General features: G+C 39.3%; 1 protein-coding gene across 1 annotated transcript in view; it reads left to right on the top strand.

Annotated features, from left to right (window-relative positions):
• Positions 1 to 22685, top strand: part of TMEM131 (transmembrane protein 131) — a 193350-nt gene that overhangs the window by 74054 nt on the left and 96611 nt on the right. The window contains exon 5 of the mRNA XM_007112819.3: positions 18096 to 18219. Within this exon, the coding sequence (XP_007112881.2) occupies positions 18096 to 18219 (124 nt within the window). The remainder of the gene's footprint in view (positions 1 to 18095; positions 18220 to 22685) is intronic.

Genomic DNA, 22685 nt, shown 5'->3' with positions numbered 1-22685 from the left:
CGTAGTGCATATATGTCCCTGCCACTCTCTCACTTCGTCACAGCTTACCCTTCCCCCTCCCCATGTCCTCAAGTCCATGCTCTAGTAGGTCTGTGTTTTATTCCCGTCCTACCACTAATTTCTTCATGACATTTTTTTTTTCTTAGATTCCATATATATATGTTAGCATACGGTATTTGTTTTTCTCTTTCTGACTTACTTCACTCTGTATGACAGACTCCAGGTCTATCCACCTCATTACAAATAACTCAGTTTCATTTCTTTTTATGGCTGAGTAATATTTCTTCTACACTAAGATGTTAATGTCAAGTTTCCATTTAGTTTTTACGTGTACCACGGTAGGCAGCCTTGCATTCTTTAACATTCTTTAATTAATTCTGTAATAATTTCTTTACAATCTCAAACCTAGAATAATCAAATATATCGGTTATACTTGTACAAAACCATGGTAAAGTAGTCAGCATAAGAAGAGCTATCTGATAACAACTCCATCTTTTCAGGTGTTTACAGAGATCATGGATTTTTGGGGTGGGGCTGCAGAGAGAAGTTTGTGTGCTTCCTTTTGTGCCTATAGATGGAATCAGTATTTGCAGGTAGTCGTTATATAAATAGTAAAATTGACTTGTGGGTGTTAGGTTTAAAGACCATAATGTTCAGATAGGAAATACGTCACTATTGTTTCAGTCCTATAAAAAGGTTTAGATACGATGTTGAGATGGCAAAAGCATAGAGTTCTTAATCCAGTCACAGTAATATATCACCCATAGTCTCCTTCTGTCAAATGCCAAGATATTTAATGAAGCATGGCATGCATTTTGATCTTTAGCAAGAAGGTTCATTATTTTTAAAATAATGATGAGTTCTATCTCTCTGATGAACTCCAATCTAGGACTATGGCATGGGCCATGTTTATGATGACACCATGAGCCTGGGGACAGAGGAGATCAGGGTACAGTAGCAAAACTTTAAGTCTAACGTAGTGAGTGTTCTTACTTTGAAAAGCTTAGCAGTAACCATTTTAGAGAGATTGTTTCAAAAGTTATATCCAACGTTTGTCACCTCATTTTTTTTTAAGGGGGTTTTGAAAATTTCATGCGTCCCCTGAGATAAAGAAATGTTCAGGTGTGCAAAATATCTGAATCGAAATTGGTAATTCCTGTTCCAAATTATCTGTCCCTCAACGCTTTACATAATGAATGCCCCACCCCCAAGTTGGAGAAATTGAGATAAGGGCAAGCAAAATTCTGGACTGGTAGTTTTAACCTTTTTTGGATCATGGTTTTCTTTAAGAACAGATGAAAGCTATCAGAACCTCTTCCTTCCTTTCCCCAAATGCACACACACACAGTTGCACATACAAATAACATTTTGCACATAGGTTCAAGGGTTTTGTAGCCATCCGCATCAAAGTCCACATCTGGATCCTTAAGCGCTAGTAAAGAATTCCTGTTCTAGGCCACAGATTATTAAATCACCAGTACAAAATTTACTGGGGTTTTGCCTAATATGCTAGCAGTACATGTTCACTCTGGTAAACCTAGAAAATGCTTATCAAGAGAAAGAAGTAAATATTTACCAGTAATCCAACCACCCAGAAACATAAACATTGAACTTCTATCCTTCAAGTCCTTTTTCTGTGTATCTGTATTTATTTATTGAGTTACAAAAATATAACAGTATTTTCTGACCATAAACTATTTTATAACCTGCTTTCTTTTTTTAAAAATTTATTTATTTATTTATTTATTATTGGCTGCGTTGGGTCTTCGTTGCTGCACGCGGGCTTTCTCTAGTTGCGGTGAGCGGGGGCTACCCTTCGTTGTGGTGCATGGGCTTCTCATTGCGGTGGCTTCTCTTGTTGCAGAGCACAGGCTCTAGGCACGCAGGCTTCAGTAGTTTTGGCACATGGGCTCAGTAGTTGTGGCTTGTGGGCTCTAGAGCGCAAGCTCAGTAGTTGTGGCTCATGGGCTCTAGAGAACAGGCTAAGTAGTTGTGGCGCATGGGCTTAGTTGCTCCGAGACATGTGGGATCTTCCCGGACCAGGGATTGAACCCATGTCCCCTGCGTTGGCAGGTAGATTTTTTTTTTTTTATCTTTATTGGAGTATAATTGCTTTACAATGTTGTGTTAGTTCCTGCTGTATAACATAGTGAATCAGCTATATGTATACCATAGTGAATCAGCTATATGTATACATATATCCCCCTATCCCCTCCCTTTTGCCTCTCCCTCCCACCCTCCCCATCCCACCCCTCTAGGTGGTCACAAAGCACCGAGCTGATCTCCCTGTGCTATGCGGCTGCTTCCCACTAGCTATCTATTTTACATTTGGTAGTGTATATATGTCCATGCCACTCTCTCACTTCGTCCCAGCTTACCCTTCCCCCTCCCCGTGTCCTCAAGTGCATTCTCTACGTTTGCGTCTTTATTCCTGGCAGGTGGATTCTTAACCATGCACCACCAGGGAAGTCCCTAACCTGCTTTCTAAACATATATACTGTGCATTTTTTTATTCCATAGAATTTTCTGTTACATTATTTTGTGGTATCAAAGAAGAGCAAATTGTATGGATATATTTTTTAAATTCATTTTTTGTTTTAAACTCTTTGTTCTTATAATCAGTGCTGAAACTAATGCTTTAAGCACAACTATGACTAGTTCCTCAGGAGAGTCCAAAAAAATGGAATTAGGAGGTGAAAGGATATGCAGAATGTAAAACATTTTTAGTTAATATTTAGGCTAGAGAGTAATTAGGTGTCATGTACAAGGAGCACTGATAGGAATCAACGAATTAATCTACGACTGGAGAGGACGATGTGCTAAAGATGTGCGAACAGACAGATGCACTCCAGTACAGATGAGGGTTGGGTTATACGATGAAGAAAATTGTTTGAAGCAGAGTGTGAGCTCTTGGTTACAGCACAGAAAAGGGATAGCGGAGTTAGACTGGACTGTTCCCCAAAGCAGCAAATTTATATGCTGCTGCAAAAGAGCGGAAACAAAAGGAAAAAAAATTTACCCTTAATTTAAACTTTTCTGTGTCCAGCCTGAGAGCACTGAACAGAGTTTGTTTTTATCTCATAAAGGTAGAAGTGGAATCTATAGAAGTAGGAGTTGGGAGCAGATGTGAACACATGTATTAGGGTTCAATCAGGGGAACAGATCCAGTCAGATTTGTGTGGTGTGTGTGTGTGTGTGTGTGTGTCCATATATGTTTATGTGTGGAGTTTTTATAAGGAATTGGCTTATATAATTGTGGGAGCTGGTTAAGCAAGCCCAAAGTGTACAGGGGCAGGCACTCAGGAAGGGAAAATTGCGAGCAGGCTGGAGCCTCAAGGGCAGGACCTGAATATTGATGTCCACGGGCAGGCACTTGGGGAGGATCCCAAGGAAGCAGGGCAATCTCACATCCAACTGTCGTTGGGAGTCTCTTAGCTCAGATGACGGCCAAACTCTCTTTGAAAGCTCCAGGCATGTTATACATACTTTAAGAGGCTCCTCTCCAAAAAGAAATTTTCATGGAAGGTTTCATGCAGTCATACAGAAAAATAGAACAGCTAGTGAATATATTCTTAAACTAAATTCAATAATTAAAAATTTTGCCATATTCATATTTTTGTTGATTTTTTTACTCATTTGTAGAAGACATAATGACATTTCATGCCTACATTCTGCATAAGTACAGTACCATTATTGGTATTGTAAGAAAATTAACAGTAATTACAGAGTGCCGGAATCCCTCTGTTTGGGTCAGTGCTGTCGTTGTTTGGTTCTAAGTGATAGAAATCTAACTGAAAAGAGTTGAACAAAAATAAGGATATACTAGAAGGAATTCCAAGGACCGTAATATATTTGCAGAAAGTTCAGAGTTTCAGTGGGACCTGGGAACGACAGGATGCACGTTATGCAGCACCGCTAGGCCTTCCCCCCACCCCCCATCTCTTATCTCTGCCCCACTTGCTGTTGGCTTCTTCTCTCCCACTGCCCATATCTTTTCCCTACAATGATGAGAGCAAAGCTACTGACTGTTCTTCAGACCCGCATTCTCTAGCCTCCCTCCCTCGGGGAATAATAGCTTCTTTTACTTTAGTTGGAAAAATCTCATAGTAGTACAGTCATCACCCTGGCTTAGGTGAGGTGGCTACCTCACCACTCAGATAAGGACGGTGTTTGGTAGTGGACGTGTCTTCCAGGGGGTGTCTCTGTAATTATCATGGTTTCACCCAGAGAAAGAAAAGTCGTGCAGTGGGCAGGAACTCCAGTTGAAGCCCGTTACAACCTCCCTGGCCCGTTGAACCTCCAATGACCTTCAGTCCTCTGTAAAGCACGCCTTCCCCAGCCTGCCTAGCAGAGGTGGAAGCTGCCTTCCTCCCTGCTTCCATGGTGTGGTGTTCACTCCACAGAGCTGGGATGGATCCACACCCAAAATTTGATTTAGGTGTCAAGACTGATTCACACACCAAGAAGGGCTGAAATTTATTATCCTCACATAATGAAGCTTTCTGGGGAGAGCAGGGAGGGCTCCCAAGGTCTGAAAAATGGCTTGAGAGAGCAGAGAAAGGAAACTGGCTTGGCTCTTATGCTTACAGGGTGAGGCTGGGCAGGCTTGCATGGTCTGAACTTCTTAGTAGATGGGAGAGAGTGTGCAGGCTGCCCTGTGGGCTTGCCCAGATGTGGGGCATAAGGTGAAGGGACATTGTGGGGCTTGAAAACTGTCAGCAATGAGACATCAAAACTGAAATTGGGTTCTTCATCACACCTGACATCCTCTACTAACTTCTGTCAGTGCTGGTTATTGCTCTAATTGTTCTTTTGACGTCTGCTTCCCTACTAGACCCGACTATCAAGATAAATACACAGTATTTATCTTTACATATCTGGCACGTATTTCACACTTAACACATGCCGTACATTGTCTTTAAGTCCAGCAAGATTACCTGCTGATTTCTTCTGCTACAGTAAAATTCGTTTTGCATTTTCAAGTGTTTTTGCAGCACTTCATTAAACATTTGCTATACCTTTTCTTCTTGATCCAGCAATGTACTGATTTAATTAATGCCCATGCTGTAAATGTTTCATTAGCTTCATATGTCTAGCAGTAATTTTAGGACTTGAGAAGTAGCCTTAACAGAACACTTCATGATATTTTTTTTCCAGAAATTGTAAGTAATCAGAAATCATTGCTCTCTGTACCTTGACTTATGCACTGAAGTTTTGCCTGTGTTTTCTGTGAACTACTTCTACTCCTTGTGGTCATTTTTGCTAAACCAGAAGCCATTCTTAATTTTACAACACCCTTTGCAGTAACTGGAAGAACTTTTGAGTCGGATGAAATTTATCACTCCAGGTTGCATTCAGTTGCCAACCAGGGTCTCCAAGACGGTTTCCTGTCCTTTAGCAAGGATGCAGTTCTAGTTCCGTGGCTGCTTTCTAAACCTCCGTGGCCTGACTCCTCTCACTACGGCTGGCCGTCCCTACCGCCCTCTAGAATGTCTCTGACGTTTGATCAAATTAACTTTCTGGAGAAATAGGCTTTCTTTGTTTGCATCCATTTTGTTTAAATTTATTCTTTGGTTCTACTTTTTTGCCCCTTCCCTCTCCCTCCCTCTCCCTCCGCCCTTCTTTTCTTCCCCCCCTTCCCCCTCTCTCTCTGTAGCAGTCAGCCTGGAGCAATCTTGGGCCTGACCACCACCTTCCCCCCACCCCCTGCTTTACTCACCCCCCGCAGTTATTTATGCCAGTGCTGTTAAATATTTTTCTGTTTCCATAACAACTCCTTTTTTCAAACATTTATTGCAGGTTTAAAAGATTCTTTGGGTGGGAACTTGTTTTACTGAGTTCTTTGGTTTATATAATAAGTGCAGAAAATCTTGATTTCAAATCTAAAAGTTTAAAACAGAGACTTAATGGCTTTTAAACAGTGGAAATTGAATAAACTTGTTAAAACTGGAGGTGTTTATTGTCAAGTTCAGTTGATGAGAGGCATTTCTCCCTAATCACTTTTTGGTATTCCAAGAAAATCAAGTAGGCCCTCTTTTCTAAAGGGATGTTTGGTACTTTTTAGCGTTCCAGTTTCTACCTGTTCAGCCAACACTCCAGCGCAGCCCTCAGTCTAAAATGTTTGAGACGATGGTCAGATTTTGTGGTAATCGAGTGGCCAAAGGAGTGCACATTGATTTGGCCCAAATTCCTGCCGAAAGTTGTGCTTAAGGTACTGCTGTGTCACTGTCATTCACAAAGTTTGCCTGAGGGCAGCTACTCAGCCATTTCTCCAGCTGTTTCATGGCACTGCACTGTCATCTTTCTGTGGCTAGAAAAATTGCCATTGACCACAAAATTGCCGCTTACTTTCCAAGCTAATTCATGAGTGCTTCTTCCTAATTCTTTTGAGCCTCAGACTCTTATAAAATATGGACAGTTAGTCAGAAGCTCTGCTCTTGACAGCACAGAGAACAGCTGTATATCTCAGCTTGGTTTATCTATAAATAATTCACACTAACCCCCTTGGCCCTCCTTCTGTCTTTGGAGCAGCTGATAATGGAAACAAACTGGACCAGCGCTAGCAGGCATTTGAAAATCTTTGTCTTATTTTTAAATCTTACCTGTCTAGCCAAGGAGTCACACATAATGCTTATGACAGGCAGGGTTCTAGGATGGTCCCCAGATTCCTGGCCCCTAAGGTGCACATGCACCTTCTCCCAATTGTATTCAATCAAACACTAATCTAGATGTTGCTGTAGAATTTTCAAAGAATTTTGAAAATGTAATTAAGGTCCCAAATCAGTTGACCTTTAAGATAGGGAGGTAATCTGGGCACCTGACCTAATCACACGAGCCCACTACATCTGGCTGTGGCAGTCAGAGACAGAAATGTCGGAGATTTGAAGCATGAGAGGTATTTGATGCAAGGGAGTTACTTTGTGTTGGTTTTGGAAAGGGCAGGGGCCATATGGCAAGAGGCTGAGAGCAACCTAAACGTTGCCAGAAACCTGCATGAGCTTAGAAGGGGACTTTGAGCCGTGATGTGTGAGACCCTGAGCAGATACACCAGTCATGCTGTGCCTGGACTTCTACTGTACAGAACTGAGAGATGATAAATGGGCATTGCTTTAACAACCTCTCGGTTTGTGGTACTTTGTTAGGCAGCATAGAAAACTGATGCACTGCTTATTTATTTACAAGTAAATTTGTATTAGTACTTGAGCATAGTTTTCCGTGGTTCAGTGTGACTTCTCTCCTCAGTCTTCCACTTTGCCAAGGGAACTGAGGAGAGGGAGAGGCAGGGGAAGCTGTTTGTATGAGGTCTGTAAGCTGGTCCATCCAGGGAGACCTCCCTCTGCTTCCATGGTGTGGACCATCTGGAACTGCAGGAAGCCTTCTCTGTCTGTGCATGAGTGACTGGAATAGCCTGCTGATGCTTTCCCTCTGTTCTTGTTACTCCAGACTTCTCTCAGCGACGTAAGTAGATGACCCTTCTCCAAGGGTTCATTTCTGGAGGGTGTGGCTTAGGGCCTTTCCTCTTTGATGCCTAGAAGAAAGGGTAAGGCCAGCCTCACCAGCATTGCAAACCAAGCTTTCTGATCCACCCCTGCTTCCAGGCTCCTAGAACCTCCAGGCTTGTTTCCTTACCCCAGAGCCCTCTCCTGTAGCAGGCCATCTTCAGTCCTGTCTTCTTCAAGGATCCCCCAGAGTACCTATCTGTCTTATACCCTGTCTTCTTTATCTAAACTGAGATTGATTGCACTGAGGTCACTGGAGGAAAAACGTTAAGAACAAATTCATAGGGAGGAGAAACACTGGTTGCTAGGTAGCCTATGGGACATTTGAATTGTAAAAGAGCATGCTTGTTGAAAAAAGCACATAATCGGTGAACTTACAGGGTGGAAGGAGCACATTTTTATTTCTGTGTACCGTTATTCTACTTATATGTGTATGAAGCTTGAGGAAGAAGAGTTTTAGCTTCCATATTGTCTTTGTAAAGCTTCTTCCTGCAGCATCACGGCCATAGTTTGAAGTCCCAGCTGGATCTGTACCTACTTCCCTAATGATTTTATGGTCCCATGACCCTACCTGAGATTGATGAGCCTGTTGGTCAAGAGGTCTAGCTCCTGAGAAAGTCTCTACCTGAGCAAGAAGAAGTCCGCGCGCTGGGGGCTCCTGAGGGCGCTCAGCTTCCTGCCTCCTAACCCTAAATGCGTTGTTGCAGACCTGCCTCTGGATGCCCCTCTGTCCCTTCCTCAGGGCCCAAGCCTTGGTTCGCCTTCGGGTTTTTTCCTCATGGCTGAACTGTAAGCCAAAGAAAGATTTTGAGCCTCTTGATGGCCGGGCCGTAAGCCACGGAGCAGTTTTGGACCAGGTTTTTGCTTCCCTGCAAAGCAGGAAACGCGTCTGTGGGATCCTGCCTCTCAAGGGCAGTCTGTGGGTGCAGCCTCTTGGTGACCGCTAATGCCGCAGAATCACCTGCTCTCTGCTGAGAGACTTTAAGGGAGTTCATCTTCTCTACAGCCTTCCCGCTTCTGGCAAGAGCTGGTGGCATCTGCAGTGATGAGCTCTCAGAAGGGGACTATGTCTTGGCTTAAGCCTTAGAGGCACCGGAAGACATCGAACCTCAGCAGCAACAAAACTTCATGTCAGCGTTATAGAGAAATTCTCAGATGGTGTGTAAAATGAAAAGCAGCACAACCCGTTTTCAAAACCTTAAAAATGTGTTAAATGTTTACAAAAGACAGTGAAGGGTTCTTATTTATATAGTCTGTGGACCTTATGCATATGAACTTGACTTTTTTGGGTAGTATGGAAAGAAGATATTGTTATCCCATTCTAGAAAAGACAGAATGTTTAAAACAACTCAAGAGTCAACTGTAGATGAAGCTGCAGAAGAAATGAATAAAGTGGTGCTGAGTTGCATTTGATGTTGATTTAGGTGATACAGAATGTGAGAATCAAGTGAAATAATGTGACTGTGTTAAAAGTCAGGTTGAGTGCATGTAATTCTGCCCAACTTTAGACCTTGAGGGTTTTACCCGCCAAAGAAGAAGTCCTAATAAGGAAGTTAGACAAACCTCTAAGGAAACAGACTAAAACTTCTGCTTGGACAATAAAATGAGCTTTGAGTTTATTTATCATAATGTTTAATTATAACACTTCCACCCTAAGTTCTCTAATATTCTATTTAGATAAAATCTGTTAAAGTACTTTTCAGATTGAATTATTGAGGGAGCATATCACAACATATGGGGCTTACTGTCTGACTAAACAGGATTCAGCATTGATGGCTATATAAGAAGCACCTGTAAAGGTAAGGTAGCATTGTTAACAGTGGTGGCTCAAATGTAGGTCCTCGGCAAATACCTTTTGATTCATTGACCTCAAGTAAGCAACACACATAGCAGAGCCATCTTGACTGATGTGGTCACTCTAAAGCAAAAGGAAAAATAAAAGACTCTGAATGCTTTATTTCACTTTTATATGATGATGCTTAACGATTATAGGGCAGTGTTACTTTCCAGAGTATTTTCATTACTTTGCCACATTATTGTCACCTTTTTTCTTTTTTATGAAATATACAGACAGAAATGAATAAGACACATGTATAGTTTTGTATCTGCCACCCAGTTAGAAATTATTCTTACATAATTTTAATGTATGTAATTATATTTTAACATATAAATAATATTGTGATATAGCTCATTCTGGTTTTTTTCCAACTTTGAGATATAACTGATATATAACATTGTAAGTTTAAGGTATATAGCACATTGATTTGACTTACACTGCAGGATGATTACCACCATGGCATTAGCTAACACCTGCATCACATCACATAATTACCATTTCTTTTTTGTGGTGAGAACATTTAAGATCTTAGCAACTTTCAAGCGTATAGTACAGTATTATTAACTATAATCACTACGCTGTACATTAGATCACCAGAACTTATTCATCTTCTAACTGGAAATGTGTACTCTTGGACCCACATCTCTCCTTTACCCCCACCCGCTAGTCCCTGGTAAATACCATTCTAGTCTTTGTTTCTATGAGTTCGGCTTTTTTAGATTCCCCATATAAGTGATATCATACAGATTTGTCTTTCTCTGACTTACTTCACTTAGCATAATGCCCTGAAGTCCATCCGTGTTGTTACAAATGGCAGGGTTTCCTTTTTTCTCATGGCTGAATAATGTTCCATCGTGTATATATACAGCACAGCCTCCTTATGCATTCATCCATCGATGGACACTTAAGTTGTTTCCATATCTTGACCAGTGTGAACAATGCTGCGGTAAACCTTAGAGTGCCATGTATCTCTTCGATACCGTGTTTTCATTTCCTTCATGTATGGGAAGAAGAGGGGTTGCTGGGTCATAAGGTAGTTCTGTTTTTAATTTTTTGAGGAACTTCCATACTGTTTTCCATAGTGGCTGCGTAGCTCATTCTATTTCTTACCTTTTTAAAGGTCTGTTTTTGTTAGATTATTTCTCTGCTCTCTTATTTCTAACCACAGGAGTAAAATAGTGAGTACTTACTCTACCGTTAACTCCCCCTTTGATGGCTACACATGTTTTTTTTTTTTTTTTTTTTTTTTTTTTTTTTTTTGTGGTATGCGGGCCTCCCTCTGTTGTGGGCTCTCCCGTTGCGGGGGACCGGCTCGGGCTCTCCCGTTGCGGAGCACAGGCTCCGGACGCGCAGGCTCAGCGGCCATGGCTCACGGGCCCAGCCGCTCCGCGGAATGTGGGATCCTCCCAGACCGGGGCGCGAACCCGGTTCCCCTGCATCGGCAGGCGGACGCGCAACCGCTGCGCCACCAGGGAAGCCCATGATGGCTACACATATTGCCTCTCCTGCCTTACCACCACAGACAGCCCTGCAGTGAAATCCTCTTACAGGGTCACTTACGGACCGTCATGAGAATTTCTTTAGAATTATAAGTCCAGAGTGGAACGCATAGGTTACAGAGTGTGAGTACACTTCGCGTATCTAGCTATGGCCTGATTGCTCTTGTGAATGGCTGTTCCTCTCTGTACTTCTCCGAGCAGTGCACTAGCATTCCTGTATTGCCATGTCCCCTGTATTTGCACTTAACGTTAGCCAACTTTCTAATTTTGCTAGTTAAATAGGGATAACATGATGCCTTGTTAATTTTGCATTTCTCTGATCACTAGTAAGTTCGAATATCCATCTTTATATGCTTATTGGCCTTTTGAGTTTCCTCTTCCTATAAATTGCCTGTTCATATCCTTTGACCATTTTTCTTTTGGGGTTCTTAGTAATTAGAAATTCCTCTTATAGCCTAAAAATAACCTTAAAGTCTAAAAAGATATTTAGACATTGCAAATATCTTTTCCCAGCTTGTCATGTGTCAAATTTTCCCATCCGGTATTTTGTTGAACAGAAAGTCTTAATATTTTCCCCAACTTCTGAAAAATTTAAAAGTACATAGAAGTTGTAAGAATAATATGGTGAACACCTACATAACCTTTATCCAGATTCACCAAGAGTTAACCTTTTCTTTCTGTCTCTTTTTCTTTCTACACACACACAAACTCCACTTTTTTTCCGGAAAGTAAATGTATACATCATATTTCACCCCTAAGTTCTTCAGTGTGTGAATCCTAAGGGACTGGTCCTACGTAGCCACAATTCCATTATTACACCCAAAGAATCTACTAGTGATACAGTAACATTATCTAATATATAGTTTACATTTAAATTTCCCTAATTGCCAAAAGCAATATAGTCTCCCATCCTCTAACCAGGTTTAAATTAAGGATGACACATTGCATTTGGTTGGTAGGTGTCTTTAATCTAGAGCAGTTTCCTACCTTTTTTCTTTTTTTTATTCATAAGATTGAAATTTTTGTAGTCCAGGTCAGTTGACTTATAGAATAGCCTACAAACTGGATTTGCCTGATTATATCCTAATGATTAGATTTCGGGCTAAACATTTTTGTCAAGAACGTTGCATAGGTAATACTGTATTACGTTATATCAGGGTAATGTAATGTCCATATTTCTAATTATTGCTGATGCTGAGTTTGAGCACTCATTGGTGTACTATCTGCCAGATCCTGTAAATTGTAAAGGTGGCTTTTCCTCTTCGTAATTAATAAATAATCTGTAGGGTTGCTATCCTGTTCTCCATCAGTCTTTCATCTAATAGTTTACCTCATCAGTACCCATAGACTCTTACCTGAATCAGTCATTACATCAATAGTTGCAAAATGGTGATTCCTTTTTTCCCCTTCAGATTCTATCATTGTTTTTTTTCATTTAGGAATCAAGATTCTTCTGTAAAGAAGTATTCCCCTCTTTTCTTTGATCATCACTATAGACCAAGGGTTAGAAAATTATGGCCCTTGACACCTGTTTTTATATATAAAGTTTTACTGGAACATAACCATGCCCATTCATTTACGTTTGTCTATGGCTGCTTTTTGCACAACAGTGGCAGACTGGGTAGTTGTGACAGAGATTGCATGGTCTGTAAAGCCTAAAGTATTTACCGTCTGGCCCATTACAGAAAAAGGTTGTTGATCTCTGCTCTAGACTCATGGGTTTTGTTTTTTAATCAGTGTGTTATAACCCTTTACTTTCACTGTTCTTTTTGCTCCAAATTTTACAGATTTTTGCCAGTGGGAGCCTCTTTAAGCTGATTCCTTTTTCTTTTTTTGATACGTCCTATTATCTTTGAACAATTCTTTGCTTTCTGATACAACACACATTCTAGACTTCCTTATGTTTACTTTGTCCAAGACCTGGAATTAGCCAAAACTAAAGAAGTCCTGGTTTCTTCAGTGGGAAATGACATTTAGAAACCCAGATCTGGGCACTGAATGTGTTCATTGCCCCTATATGTCATTGCTTCTGTGCTCATGTGGACCGATCTCTGGAGGAATATATACATGTATATATACATATGCATTATGTATGTATATATTGATATGTATACATGCATAAATCATGGCCCATACTGATAAGTCCAATTCATATTTTCCCAATTTAAATCCAGCCTCACAGAGTTCTTTCTCATCTTTCCCCATTTTGTATCAGCATCTCTCTTTTCCCCAAAGTGTTTGGTAGAATAGTCCCTTTAAATATTTGGTAGACTTTGCCAGTCAAGTCCTTATGGACTGGAGTTTTCTTTGTGGGGAAGTTTTAAATTGCAGGTTTAATTTCTTCAGTAGTTTTATTTTCTGTAATGCTTACATGTTTTTTTCTTAATTTTGTCAGTTTTGGCAAGCTCTGTTTTTCTAGGAGTACGGCAATTTCAGGATTTTCAAATTTACTATCATAAAGTTAATATAATTTTATGATTGTTTTACTGTTTGTAGCATCTGTAGTGATGTCTTCCTCATCACTGCTGGTATTGATATTTTATGCCTCCTCTTTTTTCTTTATTCATCTTGCCAGGTAGTTAACAATTTATTAGTCCCCCTGCCAAAATGGGAATTTTTGACTTCATAAATCTTCTCTGTTTTATGTTTTACTTCATTGATTTCCACTCTTATTTGTATTATTTCTTTCCTTGTACTTTCTTATTTTAATTTGCTATTCTTTTTCTAATGACATGGATGCTTAGCTCATTAATTTTCAGGCTTTCTTCTTTTCAAATAAGTACATTTAGATTTATGAATTTTCGTTTAAGCACAACTTGAACTGTATTCCACAAGTTTTTAATGAGTTAATTTCTTCATTTTGATTCAGTTCCAGATAGTTCTTAATTTTTATTCAGATTTCATCTTTGTTAATTGGGCCAGGACTAGAAAATTCTGCATATAAAAGGGTTCTGAACAAGGAAGAGATAGAACAAATAGAAAATAACTAGCAAGATGGTAGACTTTAACCATAAAAATAATTACATTTAATATAAATAGTCTAAACACACCGATTAAGAGACCAAGATTGTCACATTAAAAAAGCAAGACACAACGAACAACAGAATCCCAAAATATAGGAAGCAACACTAACAGAACTAAAGGGAAAAAGCAGACAGTTCAATAGTAATAGTTGGAGATTTAGGTACCCCACTTTTGATAATGGCGTTTGGAAAGGAAGAATTAAACCATCTCTGTTTTCAGATGTTATACTCTTGTACAAGGACATCCTAAGCAATCCACTTTTTAAAAAAAATAGAACTAATAAGTGAGTTTAGCAAGGTTACAGGATATTAGCTCAATATACAAAAATATTTGTTCTATACACTAGCAATGGACAATCAAAATTAAGACAATTCCATTTACAATGGCATCAAAAATAATAAAATACTTATATGCAAATTTTTAAAAAGTAGTGTTGTATACTAAAAATGCCAAACCATTGTCAAAAGAAATTAAAGAACTAAGTAAATAGAAACCATCCCATATTCATAAATCAGAAGACACAAATGAGAATGGCAATACTCCCTAAATTGATCTGTGGATTCAACACAATCCCCATCAAAACCACAACTGACTTTTTTACAGAAATTGGCAAGCTGGTATTAAAATTCACATGGAAATAAGAAGGATCCAGACTAGCCAAACAATTTTTTAAAAGGAGACCAATGTTGGAAGACTAACAGCTCCCAATGTCAGAAATCTTCTAAAGAGCTTTAGTAGTCAAGACCCTGTAATACTGCCATATAGATAAATGGGAAAGAATTTAGATTCCAGAAATAGAACTTTACATTTATTGTAAATTGATTTTGACAAGGGTGCCAGGACAATTAAATGAAGAAAGAATAATCTTTGCAACAAATGGTGCTAAGACAACTGGCAAAAGAATTAAGTTGGATCCCCTACCTGACACCATACACAAAAATTAATTCAAAGTGTATCATAGAGCTAAATGTAAATGTAACAAAGCTAAACTATAAAACCTTAGAGGAAAACATTGTAGTGTATCTCCATTATGCAGTGATTTGTACAATATTTTCTTAGATATGGCTCTAGAAGCACAAGTGACAAAAGATAAAATATACACATTGGATTATATAAAAATTAAAAACTTTTGTGCTGCAAATGATACCATCAAGAAAGCGAAAAGATAGCCACAGAATGGGAGAAAATATTTGCAAATATCTCCTAAGAGGCTTATATCCATAATGTATAAAAAAACTCTTGCAACTCCTTAAATTTTTCTGTGTGTTTATTAAGTACAGGGTTTCCTTATCTCTCCTTGTTGACATTTCATAAACCCTTTCAATCAAGAATTATTTCATCTTTTTTTAAAATTTTGGGTTTTGCCCATTGTTTTTGTCCATATTCTTCAAGTATTCCTACACTCCATTTTCCAAATATTACCACTTCTAGTTATGTTCTACATATCTGTTTTTCTTTTGATTTTTATAGCTCTATCTTCTAAAATATTCTAAATATATATTCTTTCTTACTGAATTTGGAACTAAATTGTCAATCTGATCTTCCAACTCACAAATAGATTTTTATCTACCTATCCCATCCGTTATCTTTATACATTATGTTTTCTGCTGATATTTTCTCGTTTTCTATAGGCTTTCTTCATTTTACTAGTATCTTGCCACTTCTCCTTAAGCATATTCCATTATGCTTATTTTTAATTCTTGGTTTAACTTTTTGCAGCTTCAGGTATGCATTTATTCAGGCTTAACTAGGTTATGCTGTGATCACAAACGACCCAGTGGGATTTAGACTAGAAGAGCACTCCTATCTGTGAAATGCCATTTACTTGGCAGAAGAAACCGAGTACAAGAAGACTCTTAAAACTTAATGATATATGTCACTTTTGCTCACATTTCATTGGCCTAATGTTAATGAAGTGGAGAGAGATAAGCCTCTCACCAGTTCAGTCAGGAAATTGGGAACAACATTGTGGTCTATCACAACATTGTATATGTTTTCAACTTGATTGTACTACTCTTCACAGAGCATGTTATTTTGATGTCTGAACTTCTGAGTTGCTGTCGTATAACGCATATTGAGGAAGAGCAGAAGACCAAGCCTTGCTCTTTGTCTCTTCTTGTGAACTTAAGAAGGGAGATGATCCCCAAGGTGGAGAGGTCCAGTTACATACACACATTCACATAAAAACTACTGATTGCCCTATGTTCCCACCACTCCATCTGACAGTGCTTAGACAGAAGTGTCTGGAAGAGGTATCTTCCTAAATGGTAATCTAACAACTTTAGGGCTTTGGAGGACCAGAGAGAGGAGTGTAGAGGCGGGTGTGCTCAAGTGTAGCTGATCCTCAGCTTCTTACCCCAGTGAGCCTTTCTGCCATCTGGGTTGAAGGGGGAGGCTTTGATTGTACCAAGGCAAGCAGGGAAGGGAATGGAGAAGAGGAGAGTTATTCCTGGCTTCTCGTTGTCGGCCTGGGCTGCTCTGTGTCCCTCACGTTTCCCCACCTGCCCGTTCAGACAGCCTTCTGTTCCCCCAAGGGTTTCTTGCTGTTTTTGGTTAATCCTTGGAATCAGGGATTAACTTCTAAAGTTTTCCAGCATTGTTGTTTGTATATGCAGCTGTTAGGGGGTGTCAGGGAGAACCAGTAACATATACTAACCAATTCACCATTTTAAAAGGAACCCAAAGCCCCTGGTTTGTTTTTTTTTAAACTAGTGAAAGTTATCAGCTGTTCACTGTTTTATCAGTTTTCCAACATCATAAGTTACAAGTGATAAACTGAACTGAGGAAAATGCAGGGGCAAAAATTCCTGAAGGACAAAAGCATGGTGAACAGTTGAACCACATATAAAACGTAATTCTGGCACTGCATCTTCAACTACTTAGAATTTGAGGTTTATACAGATGAAATAAAATTTCAGAAAACATAGGCCAAAATGATTGTACAAGAAGAGGACCTTGTGACAGAAGTTGTAATTGAATTAGAACATGACGGTTTGGATTCACATAGAGGATAGGGAAGAAAACACAGAGCAAAGACGTTGGTAAAGGCGTGGGGGTCATGCACATGGAAACAGCCTGACTCAGGTGGAAACATAGGGAATCACATGTGTAGGCTGAGTGATTCCAGGTTGGGGGGCTGATAACCACTTCATAACAGCAGGTGGTATCACAGAAAGAAAGAAAGAAAGAAAGGGATCTGACCGTTTTGTTCCCTGCCTGCTTCCTCACTAGACTGTAACCACTGAGCTCATGGGCGGGGGCAGGGGCGGGCAAGCTGCCCCGTGCACGCTCTCACCAGGTGCCTGGTTCTGTGCTAGACAATATGAGGAATACACGGTGCGCATACAACGTAAACTTCGTCCTTAAGGTACTGATAATCTTGTTGAGGAAATAAGATAGGCGCCAATTAAATAACTAGAGAGAACTCTGAAAAAACGTAATTTATTTGCAGAATTCTCTTAAGCTGTCAAGCTAGGAAGCCTGTGCAAGTATGATTAGCAACGTAAGTACTTAGTGGACTACATACTGAGGAGGTTTCACTTTTCAGACAAACTGTAAGGTGGATGCCATGGGGAACATTAAAATGAATCTGTGGATATCAGACCTCGAGTGTGTGCTTTATACTGTTCCTTTGAGAGGGTTAGAGCAGGGACTAGAGCCAGATGGCCTGGATTCAGAGTGAGGTTCCAAGTATGACTTTAGGCAAGTTAATGAAGCTTTCTGTGCCTTGGTGTCCTCATCTATAAAATGAGTATAACAACAGCCCCTAACTCATAAGGCAGATCTGCTCACATAACATTGCCACTAAACTTCTTCTAAATTGAAGAACATGTATCAATGGAATTTGGGGAGAGGAGGGTAAGATTCAGAATTAGTAGAGAAGCAGGCGGTAGGTGGTATTACAGAAAGTAATGAAGGGATCTGACCATTTTGTTCCCTGCCTGCTTCCTCACTAGATTGTAAGCTTCATCCGGGTGGAGACTTGCCTCCTTACATCCCAGTACCTGGCTCAGTGTGTGGCATACAGTTGGCACTCAATAATTTTATTTGCTGAATAACTAATGCATGCATTTTATGTGTAATTTTAGATATAAACTAATTTAATATATAATTTCATACATTTGGGTATGTATTTGTCTAAACAATTTTGATTAATTTTTTAACAAGTAGAGGTTAACTCTAAAACTAGAAATTGTCTTTGAAGTATTTGTAACAGTTTTCTTTTTGTTTTTACAGACCAGTTGGAATGCCAAAAATGGAAAAAGTTTACTTACATAATCCTAGTTCTGAAGAAACTATTACTTTAGTATCAATATCTGCTACAACATCACATTTTCATGCATCATTTTTTCAAAATAGGGTAAGCATCTCTGCTGTATTTGATTTCTCTTGAGTTTGAAATTGAAATGTCTAGGTTTTTTAGTGTATAATTTTACTTTGCTATAATTAAAATCTAGTTTGAATGTTTCACATTTATTCTGGACTTTAGTTTGCCCCATTTCCTGAGAATTATCACTTCTACTCTTCAACACACATTGTTTTTCTCAACATGAAACTGCCTAACAAATCAACTTGGAAACTTAAGCACTCTGAAAAATGTAGCATTCGTATATTCAGTTGGTTTTCTTGTCCTTCCTAATAATACGTAATTCCTCAGTGTTGTGTTAGTTTTCTATTGCTGTGTAATAAATCACCACAAACACCCACTTATTAGCACATGGTTCTGTAAGTCACAAGTCCAGTGGGTCCTTTGCTCTGAGTAGCTTAAAGCTGTAACTAAGATGTCAGCTGGGCTGAGTCCTTGCCTGGAGACTCAGGGGAAATCTACTCCCAGACTCATTCAAGTTGTCGGCAGAATTCAGTTCCTTGTGGTTGTAGAACTGAGGTCCCCGTTTCATTGCTGGCTGTCAGCCAGAGACCTCTCTCAGTTCCCTGAGGTACCAACACTCCCTGTCACCATCTGGAAGCCAGCACTGGTGCGTCACATCTCCCTCACGCTTCAGAAATCTGACCTCCTCTCCTATCACCAGTGGAGAAAACTCTGCTTTAATCATGTCCTTGGGTCAGCATCACCTGGATAGTCTCCTTTTTGATTAACTCAGAGTCAGCTGACTAATAATCTCATTACATCTGCAAAATCCCTTTTATCAAGTAGTGCAGATCACAGGTGTGGTATCCTTCATATTCACAGTCACAGAAATTAGGGCAGGAAATTTGAGGGCCTGTTTAGGGTTCTTCCTACACAGGTGTCCTAAACAATTTTACTTATAATCATTTTTGTAGATAGTATGCAAACTTGTTATTATAAAAAAAGACTTTTATCTGGCAAAAAGAAGATCTTAATAAATTTTGGATTTGAGAGAATGCATTAAGCTTTAATATATAGGCTTCCAAAATAATTAGCTAAATAGCAAATGTCAGAGGGAAGTAAATGAATGGAGCCTGATTTCATCTTCCGAGGGTTTTCACTGACTCCTTTGAAGAGATATGACTAAATAACTAATTTTTAGCATATAAATTTATATCAATTATTTTGATTTTTACATTTCTCCTTTCTAAAATCCTGGCTTCATTGTACGTTGTCATTAAGTAGCAACTTCTAGGGTAAATAATGGCATATAATTTTGGCTTTTTTTAAATTTAAAACTATTTTGTAAACAAGGAATGGATAAGTCAGCATAGTTTGATGATAAAGTTTTAATTTTCTTGTTGTACTCTTGGAAAGCATCCCTTTTCTAAAATATTTCTAAAACAAGTTTCCCTTGAGTTATTATTTGTTTTACCTAAAAGATATTTCCACAATTTTTATAAATGTGCTGATGGTCTCAAACAGTCAAATCCCAGTTCTAAGAGAGACCTAGTCCAGTACCCTCATTATATGAGTGAACAGCTGAACCCCAGAGGGCTTTGCCTGTGGTCATGCAGTTAGGGACAAGAGCCAAGGTGAGGGTCTAGGTGTGCTGTTGGCCTCCCCAGGGATTTGTATCATATTAAGCTACAGGGTGGGTCATACATGTTACAATCTGTGTATGGAGACACACTTAGGTATGAGTGGAGTCATCCAGCTTTCAGGCATTGCCGAAGTGTAGAGACATGTTGGGTTAAAAGGCAAAATAGTGAAGTGCAATGGAAACAGTTTAAAAGTAGTTCACAACTACACTACAGATTTTATTTTTACCTTGTTAACTTACTTTGGTAATTCAAGCAATGTTTTGTTTTTTCTAAACATCAAGCTTCACCCTTGTTAGAGACCAGGGTTTTTACTTTTTTCATGTTCCTATCACAATACAAGGCAGACCAAATAAATAGCAGAGTTACAAATAGGTTCTTACAGGGGCTAGCCAGGTAGACGATGCAGACCAAGTGGAATGGGGGGGTGACATGGAAGAGCACATGTCCCATCCAAAGGCACCAGCCCCCACTCGGCTCCAGCCAGTGGTGTCCACGTGGGAATGTAAGCTCATGCACAGTTCTTCTGATTTTCCAAGAAGAGTCGGAAATAGGAATTTTTATAAGATAATATCTACTGATTTTACAAATTAAAAATGAATTTGACTTTAGAAGGGCAGATAGTGTGGACCAAAGAAAGCTAGTTAAACGACACCAGTCTGACATTTCTGAGCTAGGCTTTCCCAGGGGCTTATTTCTACAAATGAATCTTATGCAAAGAGAAGTCTTTCTGAAAAATTCTTCAAAAGATAATCTCGATCAAGGGATAAATCCAAGAAGAAGATGTAACAGTTGTAAATATTTATGCACCCAACATAGGAGCACCTCAATACATAAGGCAAATGTTAACAGCCATAAAAGGGGAAATCGACAGTAACACAATCATAGTAGGGGACTTTAACACCCCACTTTCACCAATGGACAGATCATCCAAAATGAAAATAAATAAGGAAACACAAGCTTTAAATGATACATTAAACAAGATGGACTTAATTGATATTTATAGGACATTCCATCCAAAAACAACAGAATACACATTTTTCTCAAGTGCTCATGGAACATTCTCCAGGATAGATCATATCTTAGGTCACAAATCAAGCCTCAGTAAATTTAAGAAAATTGAAATCGTATCAAGTATCTTTTCCAACCACAATGCTATGAGACTAAATATCAATTACAGGAAAAAATCTGTAAAAAATACAGACACATGGAGGCTAAACAATACGTTACTAAATAACCAAGAGATCACTGAAGAAATCAAAAAATACCTAGTAACAAATGACAATGAAAACACGAAGGCCCAAAACCTATGGGATGCAGCAAAAACAGTTCTAAGAGGGAAGTGTAGAGCAATACAATCCTACCTAAAGAAACAAGAAACATCTCAAATAAACACCCCAACCTTACACCTAAAGCAATTAGAGAAAGAAGAACAAAAAACCCCAAAGTTAGCAGAAGGAAAGAAATATAGATCAGATCAGAAATAAATTAAAAAGAAATGAAGTAGGGCTTCCCTGGTGGCACAGTGGTTGAGAGTCCGCCTGCCGCTGCAGGGGACACAGGTTCGTGCCCCGGTCTGGGAAGATCCCACATGCCACGGAGCGGCTGGGCCCGTGAGCCATGGCCGCTGAGCCTGCGCGTCCGGAGCCTGTGCTCCACAATGGGAGAGACCACAACCGTGAGAGGCCCGCGTACCGCCAAAAAAAAAAAAAAGAAATGAAGGAAACAATAGCGAAGATCAATAAAACTAAAAGATGGTTTTTTGAGAAGATAAACAAAATTGATAAACCATTAGCCAGACTCATCAAGAAAAAAAGGGAGGAGACTCAAATCCATAGAATTAGAAATGAAAAAGGAGAAGTAACAGCTGACACTGCAGAAATACAAAGGATAGTGAGAGATTACTGCAAGCAACTATATTCCAATAAAATAGACAACCTGGAAGAAATGGACAAATTCTTAGAAAAGCACAGCCTTCTGAGACTGAACCAGGAAGAAATAGAAAATACAGACAGACCAATCACAAACACTGAAATTGAAACTGTGATTAAAAATCTTCCAACAAACAAAAGCCCGGGACCAGATGGCTTCACAGGCGAATTCTATCAAACATTTGGAGAAGAGCTAACACCTATTCTTCTCAAGCTCTTCCAAAATATAGCAGAGGGAGGAACACTCCCAGACTCATTCTGTGAGGCCACCATCACCCTGATATCAAAACCAGGCAGAGATGTCACAGAAAAAAGAAAACTACAGGCCAGTATCACTGGTGAACATAGATGAAAAAATCCACAACAAAATACAGGTAAACAGAATCCAACAACGCGTTAAAAGGATTATACACCATGATCAAGTGGGGTTTACCCCAGGAATGCAAGGATTCTTCAATATATGCAACGCAATCAATGTGATACACCATATTAACAAATTGAAAGAGAAAAACCATATGATCATCTCAATAAATGCAGAGAAAGCTTTCAACAAAATTCAACACCCGTTTATGATAAAAACCCTCCAGAAAGTGGGCATAGAGGGAACTTTCCTCAACATAATAAAGGCCATATATGACAGACCCACGGCCAACATCGTTCTCAATGGTGAAAAACTGAAACCATTTCCACCAAGATCAGGACCAAGACAAGGTTGCCCACTCTCACCACTATTATTCAACATAGTGTTGGAAGTTTTAGCCACCGCAGTCAGAGAAGAAAAAGAAATAAAAGGAATCCAAATCGGAAAAGAAGAAGTAAAACTGTTACTGTTTGCAGATGACATGATAGTATACATAGAGAATCCTAAAGATGCCACCAGAAAACTACTAGAGCTAATCAATGAATTTGGTAAAGTAGCAGGATACAGAATTAATGCACAGAAATC

Source organism: Physeter macrocephalus, chromosome 12, assembly GCF_002837175.3.
Source record: "Physeter macrocephalus isolate SW-GA chromosome 12, ASM283717v5, whole genome shotgun sequence".
In the NCBI taxonomy this organism is placed as follows: Eukaryota; Metazoa; Chordata; class Mammalia; order Artiodactyla; family Physeteridae; genus Physeter; species Physeter macrocephalus.
This window is presented reverse-complemented; position numbering and strand designations above follow the sequence as displayed.